General features: G+C 44.7%; 1 protein-coding gene across 2 annotated transcripts in view; it reads right to left on the bottom strand.

The window, feature by feature from the left end:
• DOCK10 (dedicator of cytokinesis 10) overlaps positions 1-18,129 on the bottom strand; it is a 228,970-nt gene extending 210,841 nt beyond the window's left edge. Inside the window, exon 1 of one of the 2 annotated variants that reach the window (XM_036022786.1) lies at positions 17,776-18,129. In XM_036022786.1, coding sequence (XP_035878679.1) covers positions 17,776-17,898 — 123 coding nt within the window. In that variant the 5' untranslated portion in view covers positions 17,899-18,129. The remainder of the gene's footprint in view (positions 1-17,775) is intronic. The other variant, XM_036022788.1, reaches the window with a different exon arrangement.
• Positions 18,130-24,277: the final 6,148 nt, after the last annotated feature.

Raw genomic sequence — 24,277 nt, 5'->3', positions numbered from 1 at the left:
AGAAAAGTGAATTTGTTGCCAAACAACTTAACCCAGCAACGTATAATACTTTAAAAGCAACTTTCCCTGTATTTTGTTTATTATGATCATTCCCCAAAAGTCATAATTTGTTACATTGTTTGGATGAGCAAAAGTGACGATGGTTGCTGTGATGTATTCTGGAGGGGGGGGTTCTGTCCCCTGGGTAGAGGTAGCTATTTTAAGATTCTAAGGGGGGGTGGGGGGTAGGTAGAGGTGCACAAGCGGGGAGGAATGGGTCCGGGAGAGACTTGGCTTGGGGCAATGGGTGCACAATGCAGTGTGTAGACGATGTTTGGTCGAGTTGTACACTTGAAACCTGTATGGCTTTGCGAACCAATGTCACCCCAATAAATTCAGCAAAAAAAGAGAGAAGACTCTAAAGGAGAGTTTGTCAACTTCATGGCAATCAAGAGATGATGTAATTTCATAAAAATGTGTTGTAAGTATCTCAACATGGGATGAATGAAGCAACACTTGCTCCCATTTAAGGATAATCTCCGCCTTCAGAAGGCTAATTTCTAACACACACCAGAGAATTTCCTCCTAGTAAGGAGAGTGGAATTGGTGTAGATTCCCAAGAATCTTGGGTTTCAGACATTCTCACACCCCTCCTGCACTTCTATGAAAACAATTCCGTAAACGTGACGGAATGCATATGCGACATGGAAATATATTGTAGATATTATTCATTGTTTTAAAGCACATCTGCAAAGATGAAACAATGAGCATTTCATTTGCAGAACTACACTTTGGGGATGGAAAGTTGGGTAAAACCAAGGGGGTCTGCTGGAGGTAAAGGGATTTGGAGAGTTTTGCCTTATGCTGAGCACTGAATGTGGCGGAGGCCGTAAATGTCTGGCTCAGCAGTACCCTGTGTCCATCAGAGAACCTGACCAGGCAGCTGGCGAAACAGGGAGGAGACCCCCTTTCATCAGTCTTCCATGTCTACTAAAGCTAAGCAGATATTAATGCCTCCTCACCCCAACCTACGGCCCTGCCTACCAGTCCCAGGATGGTCATTTATAATTACTTCCTCATCCGAAACTGTCCTCACTGTTTGTTCTAGTCAATGGTGTTTGTTTAAAGCACACTGTTAAGCAAGTGGAGAAAAGTGAGAAAAAGATAAACTCAGGGAAGGATTTGTACGTGAAAACCCTGCATCCTTTAGGGTGGAGCTTCATTTCACTTTGTGGTGAAGCCGCACATCAAATACTTGCAGCGGGTTCCTGTGACAGTCACGTGTATCGGTAGATTTCCACTTGGTTGAATTTGCAGCTTGATTTCCTCATTCAGTTTAGACAGAAGGTAGAATAACGTGTCATAAAGGCTTGTTGTTATTGCTGTTTTATTTATTTCTCTCCCAGCTCTTTACCAAGACATACAAATCTGAGTGTTGGGGTTCTCCAGCATTCTTAAAACGACCCCTAGAGATCAACAGTCATGTCAGTGTAGCAAAGCTGATGCAGTTCCTTTGGGACACTTGAGCCACCACATAACATGAAGATGAGACCCAGCTCTTAAATAATTTAGGCCGTTCTACAAAGTTATAGGTAAATTTAAAACTTATTATAAAGTTATTTATGGGAAAGTTTTATAGAAATTGATTTTCCACTTAGTAACTAACAAAAGAATAGAAATCAAGTTGGACTCTGTACTGAATACCGTTAAATTGCATTTTCCTAATGATGAATTTTTCCCATGATGCCCTACAATGCATAATGTTACAATGCACACACAGAGCATTTTACAATAGAGTACCTACGATTGTGAGTTCTGGAGCTTGAGTGTTATCTCTACCATTCAAAATTGTATAGTCTTGAGCGAGTTACTTAACCACTGCATGCTTGTGTCTCTTGTTGGGTCAAACTGAGCTGCTTGGACACTCCCGCAGGGGTCTCACCTGTTACCCGAAGGCTGAATCTTGGCAGCCAGAACCCATACAGTGGGGCTCCCCCGCTCAGCTCCCAGTCACAGTCCTGACTGACAGCAAGCCTGCGATGGTAAAAATGAGGCTTCTTCTCTATCAAAGTCGCTTGCACAACCACTTACTTTCATACATGTGTAGAATTTAACTGTGAACCTAAAGTCAAGAAGAATCTTCTAGCATAAAACCTATACATTGCCATCAAAATCTGTCTCTGGAAAAATCTGAGACTTTGAAGTTAGTATGTGCCTTTCAGGCTGGGTATTTACTATAATCCAAATGGAATGTGTGAGATATTTTTATGGTGTATAGTTTCATTTGATTTAAATGAAGTCATTCGCACTAGAAATGCTTGAGCCAGGAACCTCTGTGGCCCAAATGTCCCTTTTGTCCCTAGATTTGGGCAACATTTCAAATACTTGGGATTTTCCTAAATGGTGACACCTGCTTGCACTTACTGTTGTGAAGATCATTATGGACATTTGACACAGGACAGGTACGTGGTGAGTAATGAAGTCCATGCCCCTGATGCTGGAAGCGTACTGTTCCCATTTATCAACGTAGTTTTGAGAGAATGCTAACCAAACTTCAAAATATAACTTAAACAAATTCCACAAATTTCCTCCTACAAAACTGATGACCATCCAACCGTTAATTCTGATGCCCTAGCTCATATGAACTCAAGTATCCCAAATACATGCCATGTTGTCAGTGTGAAAAGGAAGCAAGAGTGGCCAGTAAACATATAAAAAGATGCTGCACTTCACTGGCAAACAAGGAACCCCAATGAAAACAGCAATATGATCGACACTATCTTTTACCCAACAAGCGGCAGAACTCTAAGTCTGACAATAAGTTCACTGTCAAGGAAGCGGTTAAGGGAAAGTCTTTTGCTCTGTTGTGCAAGCAGAGTGTGAGTTTTTAGAGAACAGCCTGGCAGCGCAGGGAACTCTCTGGGGAACGGGAGAGCTAGGGGTGAGAACAGGCAGGCTGAGGTGGGCAGACCTGCTGCTCTCGGCCATTTCCTGAACAGTAGTTTCATTTTCATTCTTTAAGGAGCAAATACATATTCTAGCTGGTCTTTCCATCTATGAAATAGTTCATAATCAAAAACAGAAAGCCAGTATTTGCCACAGGTTGTGGGTACCCAGTGTAATCAAACTGACTGGGCTTTGGACTAAGAGACTAGGGAAGCATTCCTTGAGGCCATGAAGAGTGAGAAGCATCTGAGGAAGAAGGGTGAATGGGGCTTTCCGGGCTGGGGAAGACCAGCCATAAACGCCGAGGGCTTACAGGTGCATGTTGCATTGCCAGGCGTGCAAAGGTGGCTACTAGGCCTTTGAACCAGGCGGCAAGGTGAGGCTGGGGTTTGGAACTGTTAGATCAAAGATCTTTAATGTGAACAATGGGGCAATTTCATGTCTCCATATTTTCCCCAGCAAACTGGATAATTCATAAAAAATTTAAGGCATGATTTATTGGAACTCACCGAAACTAAAAAAACATGGGCTGGCAGGGAGCAGAAAACACTGGGCATGGTTTCAGTTTGAGATGAACTGCAGCAACTCAGAAAACTCAAGAAAAAAGGCAATAGATTTTATGAAGCAAGAAAATGTGATAAATGTGTTAGATATGGATCCTGTTGAGTTTGGAGTAGTTGAGAGACCCCAGGATGGAGACATCCATGAGCAGAGCTGAGGGGCAGCATGCAAAGTGGAGGCAGAGTTGGAAGCATAGATGCTGGGTGCGAGGTGAACCCGTGTAGGAGGATGGGTCACGCAGGGAAGGCGGAGAGAAGAAACTCTAAGGCTAAATCTCTGGTGAACCCCAATAGGAAGTGGCTCATTTTCCCTCAAGGTGTCCCTTGAACTGAAAATATATTGAAGAATTCTGGATCCACTCTTCTATGACCAAAATGCCCCGAGTCTCTGCTGATTGATATTATTTAAATGCCATTTGGAAAAATATTAAATGGTTCATTTCACTATCAGCTGACGTGATAAAAGATAAAAGTTTCAGCCTATCTTTCTGAGTAATGGTCACTGAATCTGCATACATGAATTGTAGACAACTTGTCTGATCTTAACACAGAGTATTTGGCCTGCCCACCAGGTTCCTCGGTATAGGACGCTGGAGAATATGGAGAAGGAAGTTCAGGGCAGGAGTTATGAGCTCTACCAGGGAGCAAAGCTAGTCTCATACAGAAAAACGATGAGGCCTGGTCAGAGACAAGGCCCTAAACAGACTGCGCACATCATTCACATTCCCTCGAATGCCCAAAGGAGGTCCCACTACTGTCACCTTTGGTGACCGCCTTCTGTCTACTGAGTCACAGTGCTGCTCATACCAAATGCCTGTTCCTAGGCACATGCGCGTAGAAACAAATGGGCCACTTTCTCCTTGGCTGGAATGACAACTATTCATTGTCAATGAATATGAGCATAGCTTTAAAAACTCTTAGGTCTGTTATAGTTTGAGCCTCATGAGCATTTTGTGTCTCCTTATTTTACTAAAATAAAAGCCCAGGTTTACTAACTTGGATCAAAGGCACATACATAAAAAAGGTCAGGTTTTGGACTGACTTCCGGTCTTCACCAAAGACTTCCCTCCACTTTGCGTTAGGATCAGACAACAGGAAGGTCTGCTCCTTTTCATAATCCTTCTAAGTGTGGTTTTGGTAGTTTCCCCAGAGATGTCAGACTCTGCCCCCCAGAAGCTGGGAATATGCTAACATTCATGGAAAAGAGGACTGTGCCAACGTGACCAAGTTAAGAACTCGAGATGGAGAGAGCGTCCTATATTATCCAGGTGGCTCCATGTCATCACAGGACTTCTGAACAGGGAAAGGAGGCAGAGTAATGAGTCAGAGAGATGCACCACGGGACGGACTTGACCCAGCGTCGCTGGCGTTGAGGATGGGGACAGTGGGCTGTGGCTAAGAAACGTGGGGGCCCTCTCGAAGTGGGAATGGCCCTCAGTTTACATCCAGCAAGGAAACGGGAAACTTACTCCTAGTCACAAAAAACAAATCCTCGCCAACCATGCAAATGAGCAGAACACAGATTTCTCCCAGGAGGCTGCAGAAAGGGGCACATCCCCGAAACACCTTGGTTTTAGCCTGGTGGAACCCTACGCAGATTCTCGCCTACAGCTAAGGCAGTAAGATAATAGAACTGTGTTGCTCAAGCCACTACATTTGTCATAGTGTTTTATGGCAGCAATAAAAATCTAGTGATTGTGTTTGTATCTCTACAAAGTCGCAGAGGCCCAGTCTTAGTCAAGTTGTGATCACGTTTCAGGACACTGACAGATCACATGCCATCATGCCCATGCAAGATATCATGTCAGTCGACAGGACTGACACAGCCCAGGGACACAGCTGCTCCCTCCCTGCACTTGCAGAGCGGAGGCATACATTTCTACCTGCTGCCGAACGCACGACACACTGGCAGCAAACAACAGATAGCATCGACCTCACGTGCTCAAGAATGAAACCACGCCCAAGTTTATAAGTATATGCATATCTATTGAGTCTAAATCTTACTCACTTTTACTGGAGAGCCTCATAGAAACACAAGTCAATTCTAGACTTTGATGTGCTGATACTAAATCACACTACAACCGCAATGGTGCGCTGGGCGGAGGGAGAAAGGTAGTGGGGCTAGAGATTGCTCACGGCCTTGCTCTGGGGACCCTGGCCGCACCCATTTAGACCTGCTCGTGACTCTGTTTCCTTAGCTCCTTTAGACCAAACTGTCCTTCAGTTCTGAATGTTTACGATTATAGGACACCAGGAAATGCGGCACAATTTCTTTTTTCTTATTCACGACAGGTATTCCATGGAGAGTTGGTACACGAGTGCCGGGGGCAAGAATTCTTGGACGGAATTTAGCTTGAGGCAGTTGACAAACACTAAAAAGTTAAATAGTCACTAGGAGCTTAAATGCGAGTCAGAGACTATTTTTGTGAACAGACAAATGTTTCAAATAAATTTACCAAAAGCTGTTACCAGTGGGTGGTAGGGTTGTGGGTGATTACTGGTGCTTTTCTTCGTGATTTTCTATATAATGAGTTATTAATTTAATGAAAGGAACAGAAGTTTAACAAGTGCAGATGTAAAAAGAGACTATTAAATGAAAATCAACATTAAAAACAACAATACCACCACCCGGGGCACCGTTATCACAACGCTCTAAAACCGTGTCGGGGAAGCGCCTTGACCTTCAGGAGAGACTATGCATTCTTAAGAACTAAAATAGCCCTCACAGCCACTGGTAAAATCATGTCGTTCTGGTGATTTATTAAGGGTTTCCTTGAAGATATAAGCCGCTCTCCATTATGGGACTCGGAACGGACTGTGGTTGTCACAACTGTGTCGCCCACACTTCCTGAATTTTAATCAATCATTTTCTGTGCCCCATGCAGAGCTTTATTCTACTGCAGCCTCGTGATTGCTAACAGCATTATCAGTGGGAAGGACGATGACATCCCTGGCCACACAGTGAGGCCTGTGAGTGCCACCGAGGAGCCCCCGAGGTAAGCAGCTGGTGTTGGAATGATGGTAACACCTATCTGGCCGAATCTTATTTATTCAAGAGTAGGCATTCATGCCAATGAGCACTTAATCTTTTAAAAATCTTTGAGTGGCCCTTTGAATTCAATCCCATTTAGTTTATTTCAATTCAATGTGTTTACTGCAAGCCAGGCACTTAGATTTCCTTTTGTCTAACCTGTTCTTTTGTCATCTCCAAGGGTGACACACTTTCTTGCATTTAATAAGCAGTTAGTAAATACCTACTATATGCCAGACATTTTTCTGCCTTGGGAGTATGGAAACAGTAGCCATGGTGCCTCTCTGTAAAGGTCTCTCAGGATGTTGAAAATGTGAGAGCAAAACCATACTTCAGCCTCCTGGTCCCGGAGAGGCACTGGGGACGAGTGTCATGTGGATTTTGGTGAAGTATGCCAGACATCAGACTAGCTACCAGCAACGCCATGGGAAGTTATCTCTGGAACCACTAGCCTCCCATTTCTACAATATTTCCTTTACCCTACTGGACCAGTGCTCTTCTCCAAGGCACACTGCTAAGGAATTCATTTTGTTGTGAGATTAAGTCAATGACCATCGTGTATATTTAAGGTTAATTTCTAGTTGCTGAATGAAATCCCTAGTCCTTCTGAGGGGTCTGCTTGCTTGGAGACCAACCTGGGAAGGGGGACTCTGCTGTCTTTCCAATGCCCCAGACATCACACCACGGCGGGGACTGATCACACTACCTTTCTCAGGTGTGAGAAGGAGGAACTAGAGGCAGACACCAAAAAACAGAGACAGGACACAGAACTAGAAAATGAGACACTCTTGCTGCTTTTTGACGGCAGAGAGAAGGCGTGGAGCTTGCAGGATAGTTGAACCTCTCCCTGCCCTGGCCCGTGTTCTAGCCATGTGGCTGCTGCAAGGCTCATGGCACAGACATGGTGCCAGAGAGCTGCGATGGCAAAGGTTGCACATGGAAACCAAGAAACTCGCTCTTTAAAGCAGATGGGTCTTCCTGTTCTCTCCAGAAAGACAAAGAGGAAGTGAGACCACAGGCGTGCCTCCGGGCCTGCGCCAGCTCCGAAGAACCTGTCTTGCCCATCCTTGCCTCCCTTGACTGTCTTCTGGCCACTTCTCAAGCAGCCAGCCCCCTCCTTAGGTGTACAGACACCGTTCCCTTCCTCACACCCTCAGATAACCACTTTATGCCGCCATTGTCGTCACTGGGATACAGATACGTTTGTAGATTATTTGCACCAATTCTTCCAGTGGCTAACATCAGCTCTCTTAATCAATAATGGTGTTATTAAAATGAAAACAATTAATCTTCTATGGAAGCCTCTTAAGAAGAATAAAACCACCTAGATATTTAGGACGAAAGCATCTCTGAAGGTCTTAGTAGCCAACCTTCCTGTATTAAAGACAAGGAAACTAACTCTTCCACCCTCCAAAAACAGACTTGGTCAAGGTTACACAGCCTGGAAAATACTGCTTCTTAATGATAAAAAGATACATTTTTTCTAATTGATGGCTGGCGGCCACCTAATGGCCTTGACTTCAAAATTTGAAGTTAATGAATGAACCTTCCCTCTTAGCTCTCAGAAAGGTCCTGAAAGAAACTTACCTGTGCGTTTCGGTTCGCCAATAAATTTTATCATTACCAGTGACACATACGAAAAACTTATAGCTATGTATACAGATATGCTTTAAAGCAAACTAGAATACTTTTCCTTTGAAGATAAAATCCTCTTTTGAATAAAGGTCTGATTTTAAATAAATGTAAAAAACATGAAAAAATAAGTAACTTGAAACATTAGTTCTCCATATTTGAATTCTCTTCTTCAAAGAAGTCATTGAGCTCCAACATCACTTTCATTTTTTTTTTTTTTGTGAAGGTTACTCGGCTACAGTCAATTTCCATTTTCTCATTTGAAAAATGACAACCCCATGACAAAGGGGTCCTTAAGAGCTAAGCAAACAAACAATGTGTGTTCAGAGTTCATTGTCATATTTCATGGAGCAGCACATTTTGTTAAGGTTTCTGTTTGTTTGTTTGCCAAGTCAAATGTTCATGCCTGGGATCTTTTTATAGAATGTGTGATTCGAAAGGCCAAAAGTCCTTGGTCATTTTGACAGTCTGAATTCGTCACTTAAATTGGTAATCGCTAAAATAATTATATGAAGAAAAGCTCATTGTGCTGATCGTAAATGGTGCCCTCGTTTTAAACAGGCCCCCTCCCCGGATCCTATTCTCAAACCCTGCCATTTTGTCATTTTGCTTAAATGAAAAAGCTGCCAAACTTCCAAATTCTACATGTCAGGGAAGGAGGTATGCTGACATTGAATTCCAGGGACTATTTTCACATTTAGCAGCACAATTATAGATACTTTTGATGATTTGGGCCCATTAATTCTTCTCGTCTCAGAGGCAGACATTTCCACTTCAACTGCAAAATATTAACGTTTTCAAGAGCAAGTGTTTTTCTCGATTGCCGCTAACTCGCTCACAGTCATTATGTGTTATTATTTCTAACACCGCTTAATGTAGGTCACCACGTGGAGTCCGGCAACCACCGGCCTTTCTGACACGTCTGTGAAAGATAAGAGGCACACAAATCTTACTTCGTGGGAAGAAAAAGAGCTTTCTCATTTGCAAACATGAACACTAAAATCAGGACTACTACAAAGGGCAATGTAGCAGCCATCATGCTGCAACCCAACCCCTCCATGCTCGTGGTGCTGGAGATGTACTTCTACAGCCTGAGAAGAATCAAAGGCTGCCCATTTAGGGTTAAAGGAGTCTTTGTTTGCAAAGCTTAACCTGCTCTGTTCCAGGCCTGTCCTTCATAAGTGACATCGCGTCCAAAGTCGGGGGCCACTGTCCATAGCCCATGCTGCTGAGAGGTCATAAACGACAAATTGTTAAGCAGAGCAAAGGTAGCCACACTATTCTCTCATTAAGAAACTGCTCTTACAAACCTCTTCCTGTGGCTAGCACTCTGAGGTTTCCTTTTTTCTCCTTGTTCTCTCACATGGATGCTAACTGCATGTCTAATGAGACCTGCCGGCCTGCCTGCCTGCCTGCCTAGTGGAACTGGTCAGCAGGGCAGAGCTGTCCTGGAGAACAGACTGCCTGTGTGTGACTCCTGGATCCATCAGCGACTCGTCATCTGATCCGGGGCAAGTTCCTGATTTCTAAGTATCTCTTTCCTCATCTCTAAAACAGGAATAAAAATCTTTTGCCATAGGGTTGTCACGAGGCTCAAAAAAGAATGTACAAGTCAAGGACTCGGCACACAGGACATGTTCAATATCTTTCTATATAATTGCGTTCCCGCCACTTACTAAGTAGACGGTGAAGGTGACTCAAGGAGCAGTATCATTAGCAAATACTGACAGCCTGGAAATTTTTGTCACAATCCCTGTCTCTCACTGACTCAGTGCATCCAGCCCACTCTCCTGACTTTCCTCCAGCACCTCATTTACAGTGAGAAGGGAGGCCTCTCTGCCTCATTGTCATGTTGTAGATAAAGTGTCAAAGTGGTGAAAGAGACCAGTTTCTGGCCGCCAGTGGCCCTCTTATTGAAGGCAAGAGGGTTGGCAAAGAGAAACAAGAAATGAACTAAGTGGAAAGATCAGCGTAGGTAATAGCAAGAGGCCTGAGGAAAAGGAAGCAGAAGAACTAGAAAGAGCAGGCAGCGGCAGAGAGAGGCTGGGGAAAATCCTTCAATTTGGTGACTCAGGGTGACCTTCCAGAGGAGGTGACATTGGAGGAGTGACACTGCAGAGCATGAAGGATGAGAGGGACAGACCACGGACAGAGAGGGGGTCAGTGCAAGAACCCAGTCATCTAGTCCCCTAAGTTGACAGATCAGGGAACTGAGACTCCCAGAAGAGAAGTGACTTCTAAACGCGTCACAGGCCAGGGATGGAATTCTGTTCTCCACACTCGCAGGCCCTGACACTTCCTGTACCAGCTCCCACTCACTGAACACCCATATGGCCAAATTTTTCAAAATATATGAGGACACCTCCCCTTGGAGAGTCAAGGAGAGGGGAGAGCATCCCAAGACAGGGATGGAGGAGAGCCCAGCAAAGTGCCCTGGACCCCATGACAGCCTATGGGCGAGTCCAGGTCTTTAACTCCACAGAATCCCATCCTTCAGACGTTCAGGTAGGAACAAGAGAAATCATTCTTTTCTGAGACGTAACGAGTGTAAGAGAAAAGAAACATGTGCATCCTTTGATGATCCCAGAAATCAGACTTTATGACAGAACCAATTATTTTCCATGTGGTAGTGACATAAACGTTATAAAGCAGTAAGGAATCACCACTGCACGGCCTTCGTGAGTTAGCGAGATTCTGTTTTCACATCCTCTGGCCAGTGGGTTAGCACCTGCCACACACGGCAACACATCTCCAGGGCTGTAACCCAGGGCAGAGCTTCAGCAGTTTCAGAGTGTAACCATGTCACGTACTTTATGGAAATTGTTTTCTTAACCTAGAAGCTTAATTTAAGTTCACAGTACAATGAAGGTGCTAGATGAAGGAGGAAATGTAACACAAAATAGAAGGGACTTCCCTAAAGTTACGTCTCAATGAATCGATCCCATTTTCATTCTTAGATGGTCTAAACGCTGTTACCTTTGCCTCAAGGGACTCTTTCAAAGAACTGCAGAATAAACCGCATTGTAATGGATCGTCAGACAATCGCCTTCCCTGACAATATACTGCAAAAATAGGGCTAATGTAGCTTAGTTCCATGTTTGCCAGATTTTAACGTGCTTGTGAAATCACCAGAGGATCTTGTTAAAATGCACTTTCTGATCCGGTAGGTCCACAGGGACCCAGGCAAGGGGCTTGCCTAGAATTCTGGATGCCTACCAAGCTTCCATCACAAGCGATGCCTGTGCTGCTGGCCCGTGGAGCACTCTGAGTGGTGAGGGTCTATCAGTGCCTCGTGTCGCCCTCTGTGAAAAATCACAGAAATAATTTCCCTTGTCTCTTGAGTCTCAGTACACGTTACAATTAAACCTGTCTAGAGCAAATTATCTCCTTTTATCTCCCAGACCTCTTCATCTCATGGATAATCCTATTTTCCTCTTTGACTTGGCCACTAGGAAGCACCTTTAGCAGAGTAAATATCACAGGGCTTTGTGCTCATGCGTTTTACCTACTGACCTTACTCCACTGGCTTACTCTTGGCTACATCTAACTTTCCTAACATTGTTTTTTGTTGTTGTTGCTCATGCTGTTTTTCACCCCTTCACTTACTGTATTTTTGTTGTCTTATATCTCTCTTTGTAAAATACTTAGCACCCCGCCCTCAAATGGGATAGTATGTGAGCCAAAGATCCCAACCTAACCTGGTTGAATGGAAATATGTGCTCAAGAACACAGAATGTATCAGTAATTTTCAGGCACTTGCTGGAGCCCGGTGAGGGGGCTGAGCACGAAGAGGGAGCCGGTCCTAGAAGAGAAGCGGACTTGGGAAGACTTAACCAGATGCTGTTGGAAGCAGCTACCACAACGAAAGGTTAACCCTCTGCTAGTTACTATCAGGTTACGGAAGAGATCACAGGTCAGTCGCTTCAACACTCTGCCAGGCACTTTGTAGGTTGTCCAAAAATGGTTTATCATAGTACATTTACGGCTGCTCTTTTCTTGTGCCAGGCCTTCCAGAAAAGGGTGAAGAAAAAGACAGCCAAAAGCCATACACGCGTACCCTGTCTTGTTGTTCTTGGACCCAATGTTGTTACCATTTCTTTTTAGAGTTGTTTCCGCCATGCCCTTGAGAAGTCAAAAACGTTAGTCGACACAGTCAGTAATATTCAACATTAATCTAATAAACTAAGCCTGTGTTGACTTCTTCATCAGGCAAGGGACTTTCCTCACATGGGAACAAATGCGCGATTTCTGCTCAAGTCTGCGATGCCTGCTGAAGTGTAAATGCCCTTGTTCTGAAAAGCCCTTCCCGAGACAAAACAACAACAGAAGACTGTACTGTGAATGCCAAACAAACGGGCCTTTGCTTTGCACGTTGTTTTTAACCGTAAACACTGACAGGAAAACAAGCGTTTCATTTTCGTTCAGGCCCCTGTTTGCATCTTTTCCTCTTACCCCCAGCACGTGACTTTTTGTAACATCTAGAATTTCCCACTCGTTTTTTTCAAAACTCCTCCCACTCTATTCAAATAACACAAAGTTCAGAGGGAAGGAAATTCTTTCTTCTAGGAATTCCTCCTGCTCCTATAAAAATGTGTGCGTGTGTGTATGTGTGTGTGTGTATATATTCATTACTTCTCAGCCACAGAGCTTTGGTCTGTCAAATGTTCTGCTGCTTGTTCGAAGTTCCTTAAAATATCAAAAATTGTGTCATTGGTGAAGAGAGGAAGTTGGGAAACATCACATCAACGCGAGGACACGGAATTTTTGTGATTGTTGAAGTCAGTAGTGTCCTCTCTTTACTGCTAATCATCTCTGGGTGGGTAGGGAGGGACAAAACCTGCGGGTACAGCCACTTCTGACGGGATGTTTCCTTTTTAAAAGGCGTTTATAAAGTTAAACACAGGTTACAAGGACTTGCAGAGGAATTTTTGCTGTCACGACAGAGTAAATATCACGCGCATGTTAAAGAGCGCATGGAAATAAAGTGGCTCGCTCCGATCTGGAAATACACAAGTCTAGACGCAGTGATGACGCCGTCGTTAGTGACCCCCACCAGTCTTTGCGCTTGCTCTCCTTCACCTGACCCCTGCAGCTCTCTCCCTGTTACTCAAAGCCTTCCATGACTCCAGCTCACCCACTCACATTCCGTAGATAAAACTCCAGTTCTCTTAAACGACAGAGCTGACGGGTTAGCAAAAACTCATCTATATTTTATAAAGTATTTTCTTCTGAAATTCTATCAAAAAATACTCAGGATCCGGCACAAATAAGGCCCCCTTTTTATTACACAATCTTTTATGATAAAATCATAAGCATGCTGCAACATAACAATATTACGCTCAAGCACACCATATGACATTTTAGGTGAAATGTTCATATTAAAACTATAAATTATTACACCCATATTGTTACCCTACCAACCACACTCAAGCAGGCCTTATTTCCGCTGGACTTTGTATACACACAAGTGTACAAATCCTAGGTTTATAGTTTAAGGAAATGTAGAAAGTGATCTAAATGAACAAATCAGTGCAAAAGTACAAACATACTCAATACATTTTAAAAGAAAGGCTTCTTACAAAAAAATTTCTCTAATTAACAGCATTACAATTTTGAGGTCAACACAGTATGTACATTCAAGCAAAGTAACAAAACACTCAGGTCCTAACAGGAGGAAACTGTTTCTAATTATGTTCAAACTGAGATCCTGCTCTAGAGGAGCATGCGTTGGGGGACCGCCATGAATGGCGCATCAGCAAATTACATAAACTTCACTCGATCCTGCCATTGGCCTTTGCCTGAGTTACGATTCACTTATTGTCTATTAAAAAAAAAAGCTTCAGGCCCTGGCTGGCGTAGCACAGTGCATTGAGTGTGGGCTGAGAACCAAAGTGTCGCAGGTTTGATTCTCAGTCAGGGTACATGCCTGGGTTTCAGGCCATGACCCCTAGCAACCACTCATTGATGTTTCTCTCTCTCTCTCTCTCCCTCCCTTCCCTCTCTAAAAATAGATAAATAAAATCTTTTAAAAAAGTTTCAGATAACTCAGGAGCAGATATGTCTCTTTTCAAAAGGTATGGCTTTTTTCATAATTGTTCTTTATTTTATTATTGCTTCTTTTTTTTCTTTTAACAACTTCATTAAGATATTTTTGACATATAAAAATTACATATATTTAAGTGTACAACTCAATGCTTTGATCTACACATACAATATGAAAAGACCACCACAACCAAGTTAAATAACTTATCCATCACCTGTACATAATTACCATTGTATGGGGAGAAGATTGAATTAAAGACTGATCCTCTTAAAAAATTTCAAAGACACAGTACAGCATTGTCAACTGCAGCCAACCATGCTCCATGTAGTACATGGGCCCTCCAGAAGTCAATTGTCTTGCGTAACTGGAAGTCTGTATGCTCTGGCCCGTATCTCCTCATTTCTCCCTCGCCACTCACCCCCCATCCCATCTCAGCAGTCACTGTCCTACTCTTTGCTTCCCGGAGTTTTAATGTTGGATATTCCACATATACATGTTGTCATGCAGTATTTGTCCTTCTGTGTTTGACTTATTTCACTTAGCATGTCCTCCAGGTTCATCCACATTGTTGTAATTGGCAGGATTTCCCTTTTAAGGTCAAATCATAATACACACGTATACATACATGCATGCTGCATACATGTGTATGTACAACACATATACAAATATGCGATGCATATACATATTCATAAGTATATGTGTGTATGTGTGAAGAGCATGTCACACACACTCATATGTCATATATACACATACATGCTTGTATATCATACACACACATATATATCACCTTTCCTTTATTCACGCATCCCTTCACAACATCTAGGCTGTTTCCATATCTTGACGAATGTGAAGAACGCTGCAATGAACAAGGCAGTGCAGGCATCTCTTTGCAATCGTTATGAAGAAGGATGCAAAGTTAGGTGGGCCCCAACCAGTGAGCTTTCACAGAAGCCTACTGCAGTGTCTTGGGTTAAATCTGAAATCCAGTTTGCCTTGGCGCCTCCCTCTCCTTTCCTCAGCCGCTGCCCTGCAGTGGGCTCCCTGGTCAGTGACCTCACTCAGCATTCTGTGCTCTTTGCTCTCCGTAATCCAAACACATGTTGAATCTCTCTTTTCCTGTGTGCATGTGTGTGTGACAGTGATACAGATATATAGAAACAGACACTCTCGGAGTCCAAAACTACCTTATTAATCTGACAATCGCAACTATTCATATTGGATACAGTGGCGTTCTAAACCTACAACAATCTGTTTGTCACATTCTGGAGCATTTTGGTCCCCAAACAGGGATTTTGGAAAGGACAAGAGGTTTTCTCAGCCAAACCTCCTAGCACCCCTCAAATAGTTTTCAACAGATGACAGTGTCCCAATCAAGCCATTCTACTCACTTATACTGAAGTGGGCTAACCATAATCTTCCCCCACCCTATTAGTTTTACCCCTTGCCAACCAGGACTTGACTTGAAGTAACAAACATAAAGAGTCCTAAGGGATCGGATCAATTTAAACTAAGACCAGCCTCCACCACACAGTCCAGTGACAAGGCTTGAGGTTCAGAAGGGATGCTCTGCCACCCAGAATCCCACGGAGTTTGGGTGCCAACTTGGGGAAGCCATCACTGAACAGCACGGGGTGCAAAGTGCGTGTCTTTTGTGGCCAAAATCCCTGCCAGTGCTGCCTGACTAGATGTGCAAGATCCATGACATGCCTTGGCAACAGCTAGTTCAGGAGTGTTGGCCAAGGTGCTGAATCGAGGGAAGGGAGGCAGGAACACCTTTGCCAGCGAATCACCCCCCACCGATTCATTTTAAGACGTTGAGCTTATTCATTTTGACAAGATACCCTAGGACTTCTAATCGGACATAAATTTGGTGAGGGTAATGTGTGTATGTGTGTGTGTTTGTGTCGAAAGGTATGCAGGATGCATATTCTTTATAGGGATTCCAGCAGTACACCAACTCTAGAACCCACTTAAAAACAAAACACACTTAGAGTTGTTTATTCCAACTGAATGTGACCTGTATCTCCACACTTCTCTATCAGATTGTTACTGACATTTGCAAAAAAGAATCAGTTGCAAAATAAAACTATTGTAGATCACATGGCAGAGAAGGACACTGCCACAATCCTGAGTAATAATTCAAAAGTAAAGACCATTTTCTATGCATGCCCAAGGATTTCCTTATTATTTCTACCTTTTCTCAAATTGGACCTTTTATTCAAATACTTTTTTTTTTTTTTGGCAGCTTATCCTCCCTGCCCGAAAAGCGGGCATGCTGATACCAGAACTACAGGGTTGGCTAATAGTCGAATCACCCGTGAATAACTGCACGCGGCACCCCGTGGTAAATGAAAGTGAAGGCATCCTGGCCCCCCAAGTCGTTTTACGCTGCCGTGGCCCCCGCCCATACTGGCAGCTGACGCCTCCTCCCTCTGCCAGGCAATTAGCTTCCGTTCTGTTCAACTTTCTGACCTCTAGCTTTAGAGAAAAGTCCTGGCTGTGGGAACTGGCTCTGGGTAGCGCTTGGCTCCCTCCTGATGGGTGACTGGCACGAGGAACACTTTCTTTGACACTCTTAAAAGAAGCCTCAGGATATTTCCTGGCAAAAAGGAAATCGAAACCCACAACGTGGGATTCCGGTCCAGCAAAGGCTGGCCAAGAGGGCACTGTGGCTGTTGAGCCCTGGTCTTGCTGGAAGGCTGTTTCCTTTGGCTTCCCTTTCCCTCCAGAGTGGATTTTTTTTTTTTTTTTTTCCTCTCTTGACACTTCCAGCCGGGAGTGTGACACCTACTGGAATTTATGAGCAGCTGAAGAGGGACGGATATGATTTGGGCACCAGGCGAGAGCGGCTGGCTTCTGCCCCAGGATTTCCCGCGGAAATCACCCAAGACTTAGAAGGCGTTTCAATAAGGAAGTAACCAGTAAAGTGATCTTGGCGGGAGAGCCCCGAGAACGTCTTAGAAAAATACCAGAAACCACTGGGTCCTGTGGAGATGTCCACGCCTCCTTCGGCCCGTTCCCCCTGGCCTTTCTGGAGTAATATAAAGTGGTCTGCGGGTATTCCCCCAGTGGAGGGGGAGTGATGCGAAGTGCATTGATTTCCCGGATAACGTTAACGTGGGGCTCCCAGCTTGACATGCCGCGAGGACCTCGGACCACCACCTCCCTTCATTGCGCACTGGTCGCCGGGCTGAGGGCGGCGCACAGACCTGTGAACCGAGGGGCTCGGTTCGGTAGATACCCCCAGCCCTCGCTTCCCTGGCACTTCACAAGCTATCGCCCCACGAGGCATTCCCGCCACCTCCCCACCGCCTCAAACGCATACACATCCTCTCCCACGCTGCGCTTCTGCAGCCCGCGCAGCTGTTCCTCCGAGTGTCCCAGGTCCCCAAACGCGCCCCGGTTCTCACGCGTCGGCGGCACTGCCTCGCGGGGGTGGCGCTAGGAGCACGAGCGGAGGCGGCGCGGGAGGGAGTGCGGGGGTGGTAGTGACAGGGGCAGGGGCGCGCTGGGATCTCGCCGAGGCCGGGCTCGGGGTCCCCGGCCGCCCGGGGCGCGCGGGGAGGACTCGCCGCAGCACTCACCCGCTGCTGCTGCCGACTGCTGACGGCCACGGCGGCGGCGGACGCGGCGCTGTGCCGGAGCTCGGCCGCCTGCCCGGGTCTCAGCAGGCTCCGGGTGAACCTGCGGGTCCGCTCCACAGCCATCGCGGGCCCGCGCCGACCCCGCCGCGGTCCGGGAGTGCGCGTCCCTTCGGCCTTCCCAGCGCCAACCTTCTCTACCCACAGCCGTTCAGGAAGCGGAACTCGGCGCCTTTCCCCCCCTCTTCCTCGCTCTACTCACTAGAGGCGGGTTTTTCGCTCCCGAAACCCCACTTCCCCACCCCCTTCTCTCGCAGAAGCTTCTCGACGACTTTCCAAACTCTGCTCTCCTCCCGGCGCACGCGGCCAACTCGGCGAGCGGCCCCGACCCCGCGGCCGCGCCTCCGGAGCTGGGGGCGCACGGCGCACGTGGGGTGGTTCCAGCCCGCGCCACCCCCGGGCTCAGCTGGCTGGCCCGGGCTGGCCCCGCCACCCCAGGGACGGCAGACCACGGGGCTCCGGGCGGGGCCTGTCCACGGCCCTGGCCCCCATTTGGGGGCTCCTTGCAGGGCTGGAGCTCTGGCTGCGTTTACTGATTTGTCTCACGCCAGCCCTTCGAAGTCTTCTTTGCCTACAGTCCTCACTGAGGGCCTTAGAACAAGGTTCCAAATGCATCCATGCCTTCCATTGGTATTCATGAAGCGCCTACTATGTGTCAGTTCACACTGTTCTGAAAACTGGGAAGAAGGAGAGGGACTTGCCAGCCCCACCTTAAGGCTGTGTGGGGCTCTTATATTTTGGTGGCTGTGGTGGGAAGCAGCCAATAACCAAGTTAACCAATGAAAGTATACGAGAATGCGAACACAGGAGTTCAGATGATAGAAGGGAGGGAATCAGTACGTCAGGGTAATGTGGTTTAAGAGGCTGGGGTGGCGGTGTGACATTGGAGGGGGTGAGGAGGCTAGGACTGACCTGGGGGGTTACTGGGTCCTGTGGGTCAGGGATAGGGGTGGACTTACATTGGTGGTGTCTTTTTCTGCTCCTAGTTTGCCACACCTCCATCTGTCCTGCAGGGGGTCTTAGCCATCTGATTAAAGCCTTCTGGGAATTCTCATTCCAAGTCACACCCGGAGGTTTCTCAGACTCAGTGTGGGGCTAAGTAGGTGGAAGAGTAGAACCATCCTGACGCCCCAAGATGCCAGTCTGGAGAGATCCCGGGAGCCTCTCCAAGTATTCTAGGTTTTTCTTCCCAGCTTTTTATAGATCTGTGACCCTGGCATTTTTCCAAAGTAGTATATGGTGTTAACACACTTGGGTATAAAGAATTCTTAAGCGGCTGATAACTTCGCTTGAGTGAGCTCTCTGCTGTCTGGGGTTCAGTTGGCCAGAGATGCGACTGGGGCATTATCTCAGCACATTCTAGAAATAATGTTGAACAGCGTCCCTGGAAGATTTGGGAGGCTTCATGGAAATATCAGTTGGTTCTACAGTCCCCTTTGTAACAACCTTCATGACAAAGGACAGTGCCTTGCGCTGTGTGCCTTCACGTTGCTGCGCAATCCCGGAACAATGTCACCTTGAAGGGTGAGCTACGTGGGTGGTTGCCTCTGTGGTGACATTTAAAGACCTCTGGGGGAAAAAACTCCTTCCAGCCACAGCCTCCTCTCACAAGTGTGCCCTTTACATGTACATTCTCTCTCGAGAAATAATAGGTTAAGCACTTTTGAATGAACTTGAGCTTGTCAAGAGGAGGTGGTCTAGTCCTTGTCCTTGGTTTCAGACCAGCACCTGGCACACAGTAGGCACTCTATGAATATTTATTTGCGGAGGACTTTCCTGAGGGCTTAGGTGGATTGGTGCAGTCAGGGGCTCAGGGTGCACGAGGCAGGGAGAGACAGAAAGTAGAAGAGAAATGTGTGCTAGAAAGACAATCTATAGTAATCTAAAATAGCTTGTAATGTGTCCTAGGTACGGCAACTCACTGAGTTGATCCAAATTACTGTCATCCACATAACCCATTCATTCTCCAACCATATCAGGTAATACATAAGTCACCGGTACTTCTTTTATTACTATGAATTGTACTTTCTTCGGCTTTAGGGAGTCACCAGAACACTGGTGTGATAGCATTTGACGAACAGTGTATGATGATCATTCCATGGCTCACAGTGAGAAGGGTGGATGTATGTGACCTCCAGGGCCAATGCATTTCAATAAGGATGGCCCCTGGGACTCTCCGCAGCCCTTGACAGTCATGGAGGTTTCAGTTATCTCTTCTGGATGTCAAGGACGTTTTTGTTAGGCACACCCCCCTTCCCCCACTGCAGCGTAGGCAGACATTCTGAGCTGTAGAAACAGGACTTCAGGCCTGCTAATTTGGCACTCTCTGACGCTCTCCTGGTCACATCTCTCCATTCTCCAGAGAGACCTGGCTCAGATGCTTTGCAAAGACAAATCTACATAAATACATCATGAAGACCCTACTATGAACTATGGACTTTGGGTGATTATGATGTGTTGGTTTAGGTTCATCAGGTGTAACAAATGTATCTCTTTGGTTGGAGATGTTGACAATGGGGTGGGAGTTATGTGTGTCTGGGGGTAGGAGAAACAAGTGTAGTTTCCTCTTTATATTGCTCTGAATTTAAACTGCTCTAAAAATAAAGATTTCTTTAAAAAATCAATGTAACACAACAATGAAAAGACAAATTGCCCGACAGAAGAATGAGTAAAGGATGGGAATACAGCATTTCTCCAAAGAGGTACACAAATGGTCAATGCTCTACATCATTAGGCATCAGCTGAGCCGGTGCTCAGCATGAAATCAAAGTCACCGTGAGAAAGCACAATGAGATACCACACCCACCAGGGTGGCCCTAATAAAAGACCTGGAGAATAACAAGTGCTGAGGAACCGGAAGCCTGGCACTTTGGTGGTGGGAATGTAAAAACGGCATGGCCCTTTTGGAAAAAGATTTGGCACTTCCTCAAAATATTAAGCAAGTCACCACATGACCCAGAAATTCCACTCCTATAGAAATGACATTCACACAGACAGTTATACAAATAAAAAGTTATATAAGAATGTTTACGGCGACATTATTCATGTTGCCAAAAGTAGAAACCACTCAAACCTCCATCACTTGATAAATGGATAAACAAAATGTGGCATATCCACACAAGGGAATATTTTTGGAAATAAAAACATGAAGTATTTATATGTGCTACTACCTGGATAAACATTGAAAACACTTTGCTGTGTGAAAGAAGCCAGTCACAACAGGCCATAAATTTATGATACCTTCTCTATCGAATGGCCACAATAGACAGATCTCAAAACAGGGAGTGAATGAGTGGTTGCCTAGGGGTTGAGGGGCTGAGGAAAAGGGGGTGTAACAGCAAGTGGGTATGGGGTTTTGTTTTGGTTTTTTTTGAATGATGAAAACTTTCTAAAATTAATTGCAGTGGAGGTTGCACAAGAGACAGATTACAGTTACTGCTTTCGGGAAGGGGAACTTGACAGTTGAGGGATAGGAGTGTCTATGTGTGTTCTATATTGTATACACTTTTACTATACCTTGTGCGCTTATTGCATTTTGTATCACATGTGTAATAACCTCTTCACAAAGAAATAAAAAGCGTTCCATTTCATTTGCAGAGATACCATTATAGAAACATGTCCATCCTGGTTCCCATTTCTCGGGGAACAAGTAATTAATAAAACAAGTCAATCTTCTATGGTCTCTAATATTGTAGAACAGTGGCTGGAAGTACATGATATGGACTCCAAATGCCTGGGTTCAAATCCCAATACTACTTCTTGCTTTAGCAAGTTACTTAACATCTTTAAGCATCCATGTTCTTATCTGAAAAATCGGGATAACAATTGGTAGCTGGGAGGCTTCTGAGAAGGTTATGGGGTTGTTCAGCCCACTGATTCTATGCCCCACTGTCTATAATTCTAGATGGCTCATAAAGGAAGCTCCCCAAATCTGCAGAAGAGGCATTTTAGAATCAATAGTGTGATCAAATTTTGTTCCATGGCCTCAGAGTCAAGCTTTTACTGTTCTGCATTTTCTAGTGTTTAGAATGCATAGCCTGCAATCATGTTTTATCAAGTTCTAATTATCCTCTTTCATTGAGTTGGCATGGACCAAGCCATTCAATGAGAAAGAAATAACACCACTCAACGACATTTATGGAGTATCAGCTGTGGACAGAATCTCACCCTCAGCCATGGAGGCGTAAGCTCAGCGAATGCTCTCTATGACCAGAGAGTTTCAAATAGAGAAACTGACTGATAAAACATTAGTGGGTGAGGAGTTATTCTTATGGCTTTGAGATTTTAAAGAATTGGTTGCAACATGAAATTTTCTAGCCCTTCCCTTCCTCCCTCCCTCCTTCCTTCCCTTCCTTCCTTCCCTTCTTTAAATCTAAAGTACTCATCCTCCTTATGCAAAAGCACCAGTGGCTTTATTACGATGCAGTATGCAATGATTACCTGCCCTGGTACAGTTCAAAGCTCTATACAACCAGAAGTATAAAATTCTCAGTAGTCCTTTCCTGTCATCTTTCTCCGTGACTTTGCCCAGAGTGATTATATTGGTCTTTTCAGTAACAAAAGCCTTCGGGAAATTTTTCATAACAGTAATAAGTATAGAAGTGAAAGCTGTGGTATCTTTTCCAAACCACCTAATGGCATGATGACGTACAATTTAGTCATTAACCCAGGGGTCTGGTGTGAGTTCAAGTCTTGACACTTGGAGATCATAGAAAATAGGACAAATACCCCTTGAACTAATTCTGTGGCATTTAGCCTCCTTTCCTAAGTGACCCCAAGTCCAGTGCACTCTGGGTTTCATCCTGGGCATGAGTGTGTCTCAAGTCTCGACTATTCAAGTATGTCTAGTGTTACTCACTTTACAAAGTACACTGGTTATAGCAGTTGATTCTCCTATCACTCATCCTAAAAGGCAGGTGGAAATGTAATATTGCTCCCACTTTACATACAAGAAAGCTGAGAGAGAATTTGATAACATAGAAATTAAAAGGAGGACTACTTTAATAAAGACACAGGAAAAGAGGTCCACAGAAGCAGGGGACTTGCCTCAACACTCTAGTAACTCTACCTGGGGTGAGTAAATTAAAATAATTTCACTTGGCAATTAAAATGGCAATCTACAACTTGTCTTATTCAAAAAGGCAATAAAATATCAGCATTTTAAATTAAAATATTGACTATAAGGAAAATACTTGTCTATAAACATTTCTTTGTTCTCTAATATTAAGAAAAAAAATTAAACAACTGAATTTACACCCAGTTGCTTTTTGGCTGAATACTATGTCACCAAGATAGATTTTTTTCTTCACCTTGCCAAGGGCATATTAAAGAGCAACAAGAAAAATATGGGTTGAGAGCGCTGATATTTATGGGAACCCATTAGTCCTGGCCAGCACCAGAGCCGTTTGACAGCACCGAGTTCCTCTGGTGGTTTACGGGCAAAGGCATTACATTTGATGTGAATGTGTTACTGTGATTAGAAGACAGGTCCTTGGAAGAATGGTACACTTAAGGTAATATGATTTGCATGCGTCACTTGGCCAGGCTGTCTATTTCGTCCACAGTCCACGTGCAGTGGGTCTATCGCTGTCGGTCCACAGGAACCCCCATGGGGAACGTACCTCCAAGAGAGGCACGTGAGCAAGTGACAAGAACAGTTCTCACTGGGAGCCTGTGCCTGGGTTCTCTGTCCTGCTTGGATTTAATTTGGAGTCTGGCCTTAGGGAATTAATGTCTGGGACCTTTATTTCTCCATCTGTGAAAATGACTCAGAGACAGATCTTGGCTTGATATGAAGAAGGAAGTGATTAGTAAATGCAGCATGGGAACGTTTCAGTTTCTTACATGCATAATTAAACCCCTGTGCTTACTTTACTCTTCTGGGCATTTCCATTCTCTCCTCCCCTTCTGCAGTGTGCTGATGACTTCAGACCACTGTTCTCACAGAAATCTACCTAGACATATAACGAAGTCATAACACAAGGATTTCTTTTATTTTTTAAAAGAAAGCAACATAAGAATAAAACTAATTTTCTAATATTTTATGGAGAATTTTGCATCTATGCACCTGAGTGAGATTGGCTAACTTTTCTTTTTGGAATTAACTTTAGTGCATGTTGCCAGGAAGACTTTTCTTGCTTGCTACAGTGGACTGGAGATATTTCTGTCCCTTCCCATGGCCTACAATAATTTAACTAACATTGAGATCATCTGTTCTCCAAAGGTTGAAGAGGCTCCAGCTGTGGAACCATCTGGTTCTGGCGCATTTTTAATCTGGGATCTATAATCACTTTCAAATCTCTTTCATAGAAATTGGCCTATTCAAGATTTATACATCGTCTTTTAATCATTAATAATTTGTATTTCGCTAAGAGTATGATCAATTTTTTTTCAGGCTTTAGAGATATTTGTCTTAGAATTGCACACAGCATTAACTTATGTATTT

Source organism: Phyllostomus discolor, chromosome 4, assembly GCF_004126475.2.
Source record: "Phyllostomus discolor isolate MPI-MPIP mPhyDis1 chromosome 4, mPhyDis1.pri.v3, whole genome shotgun sequence".
NCBI lineage: Eukaryota > Metazoa > Chordata > Mammalia > Chiroptera > Phyllostomidae > Phyllostomus > Phyllostomus discolor.
This window is presented reverse-complemented; position numbering and strand designations above follow the sequence as displayed.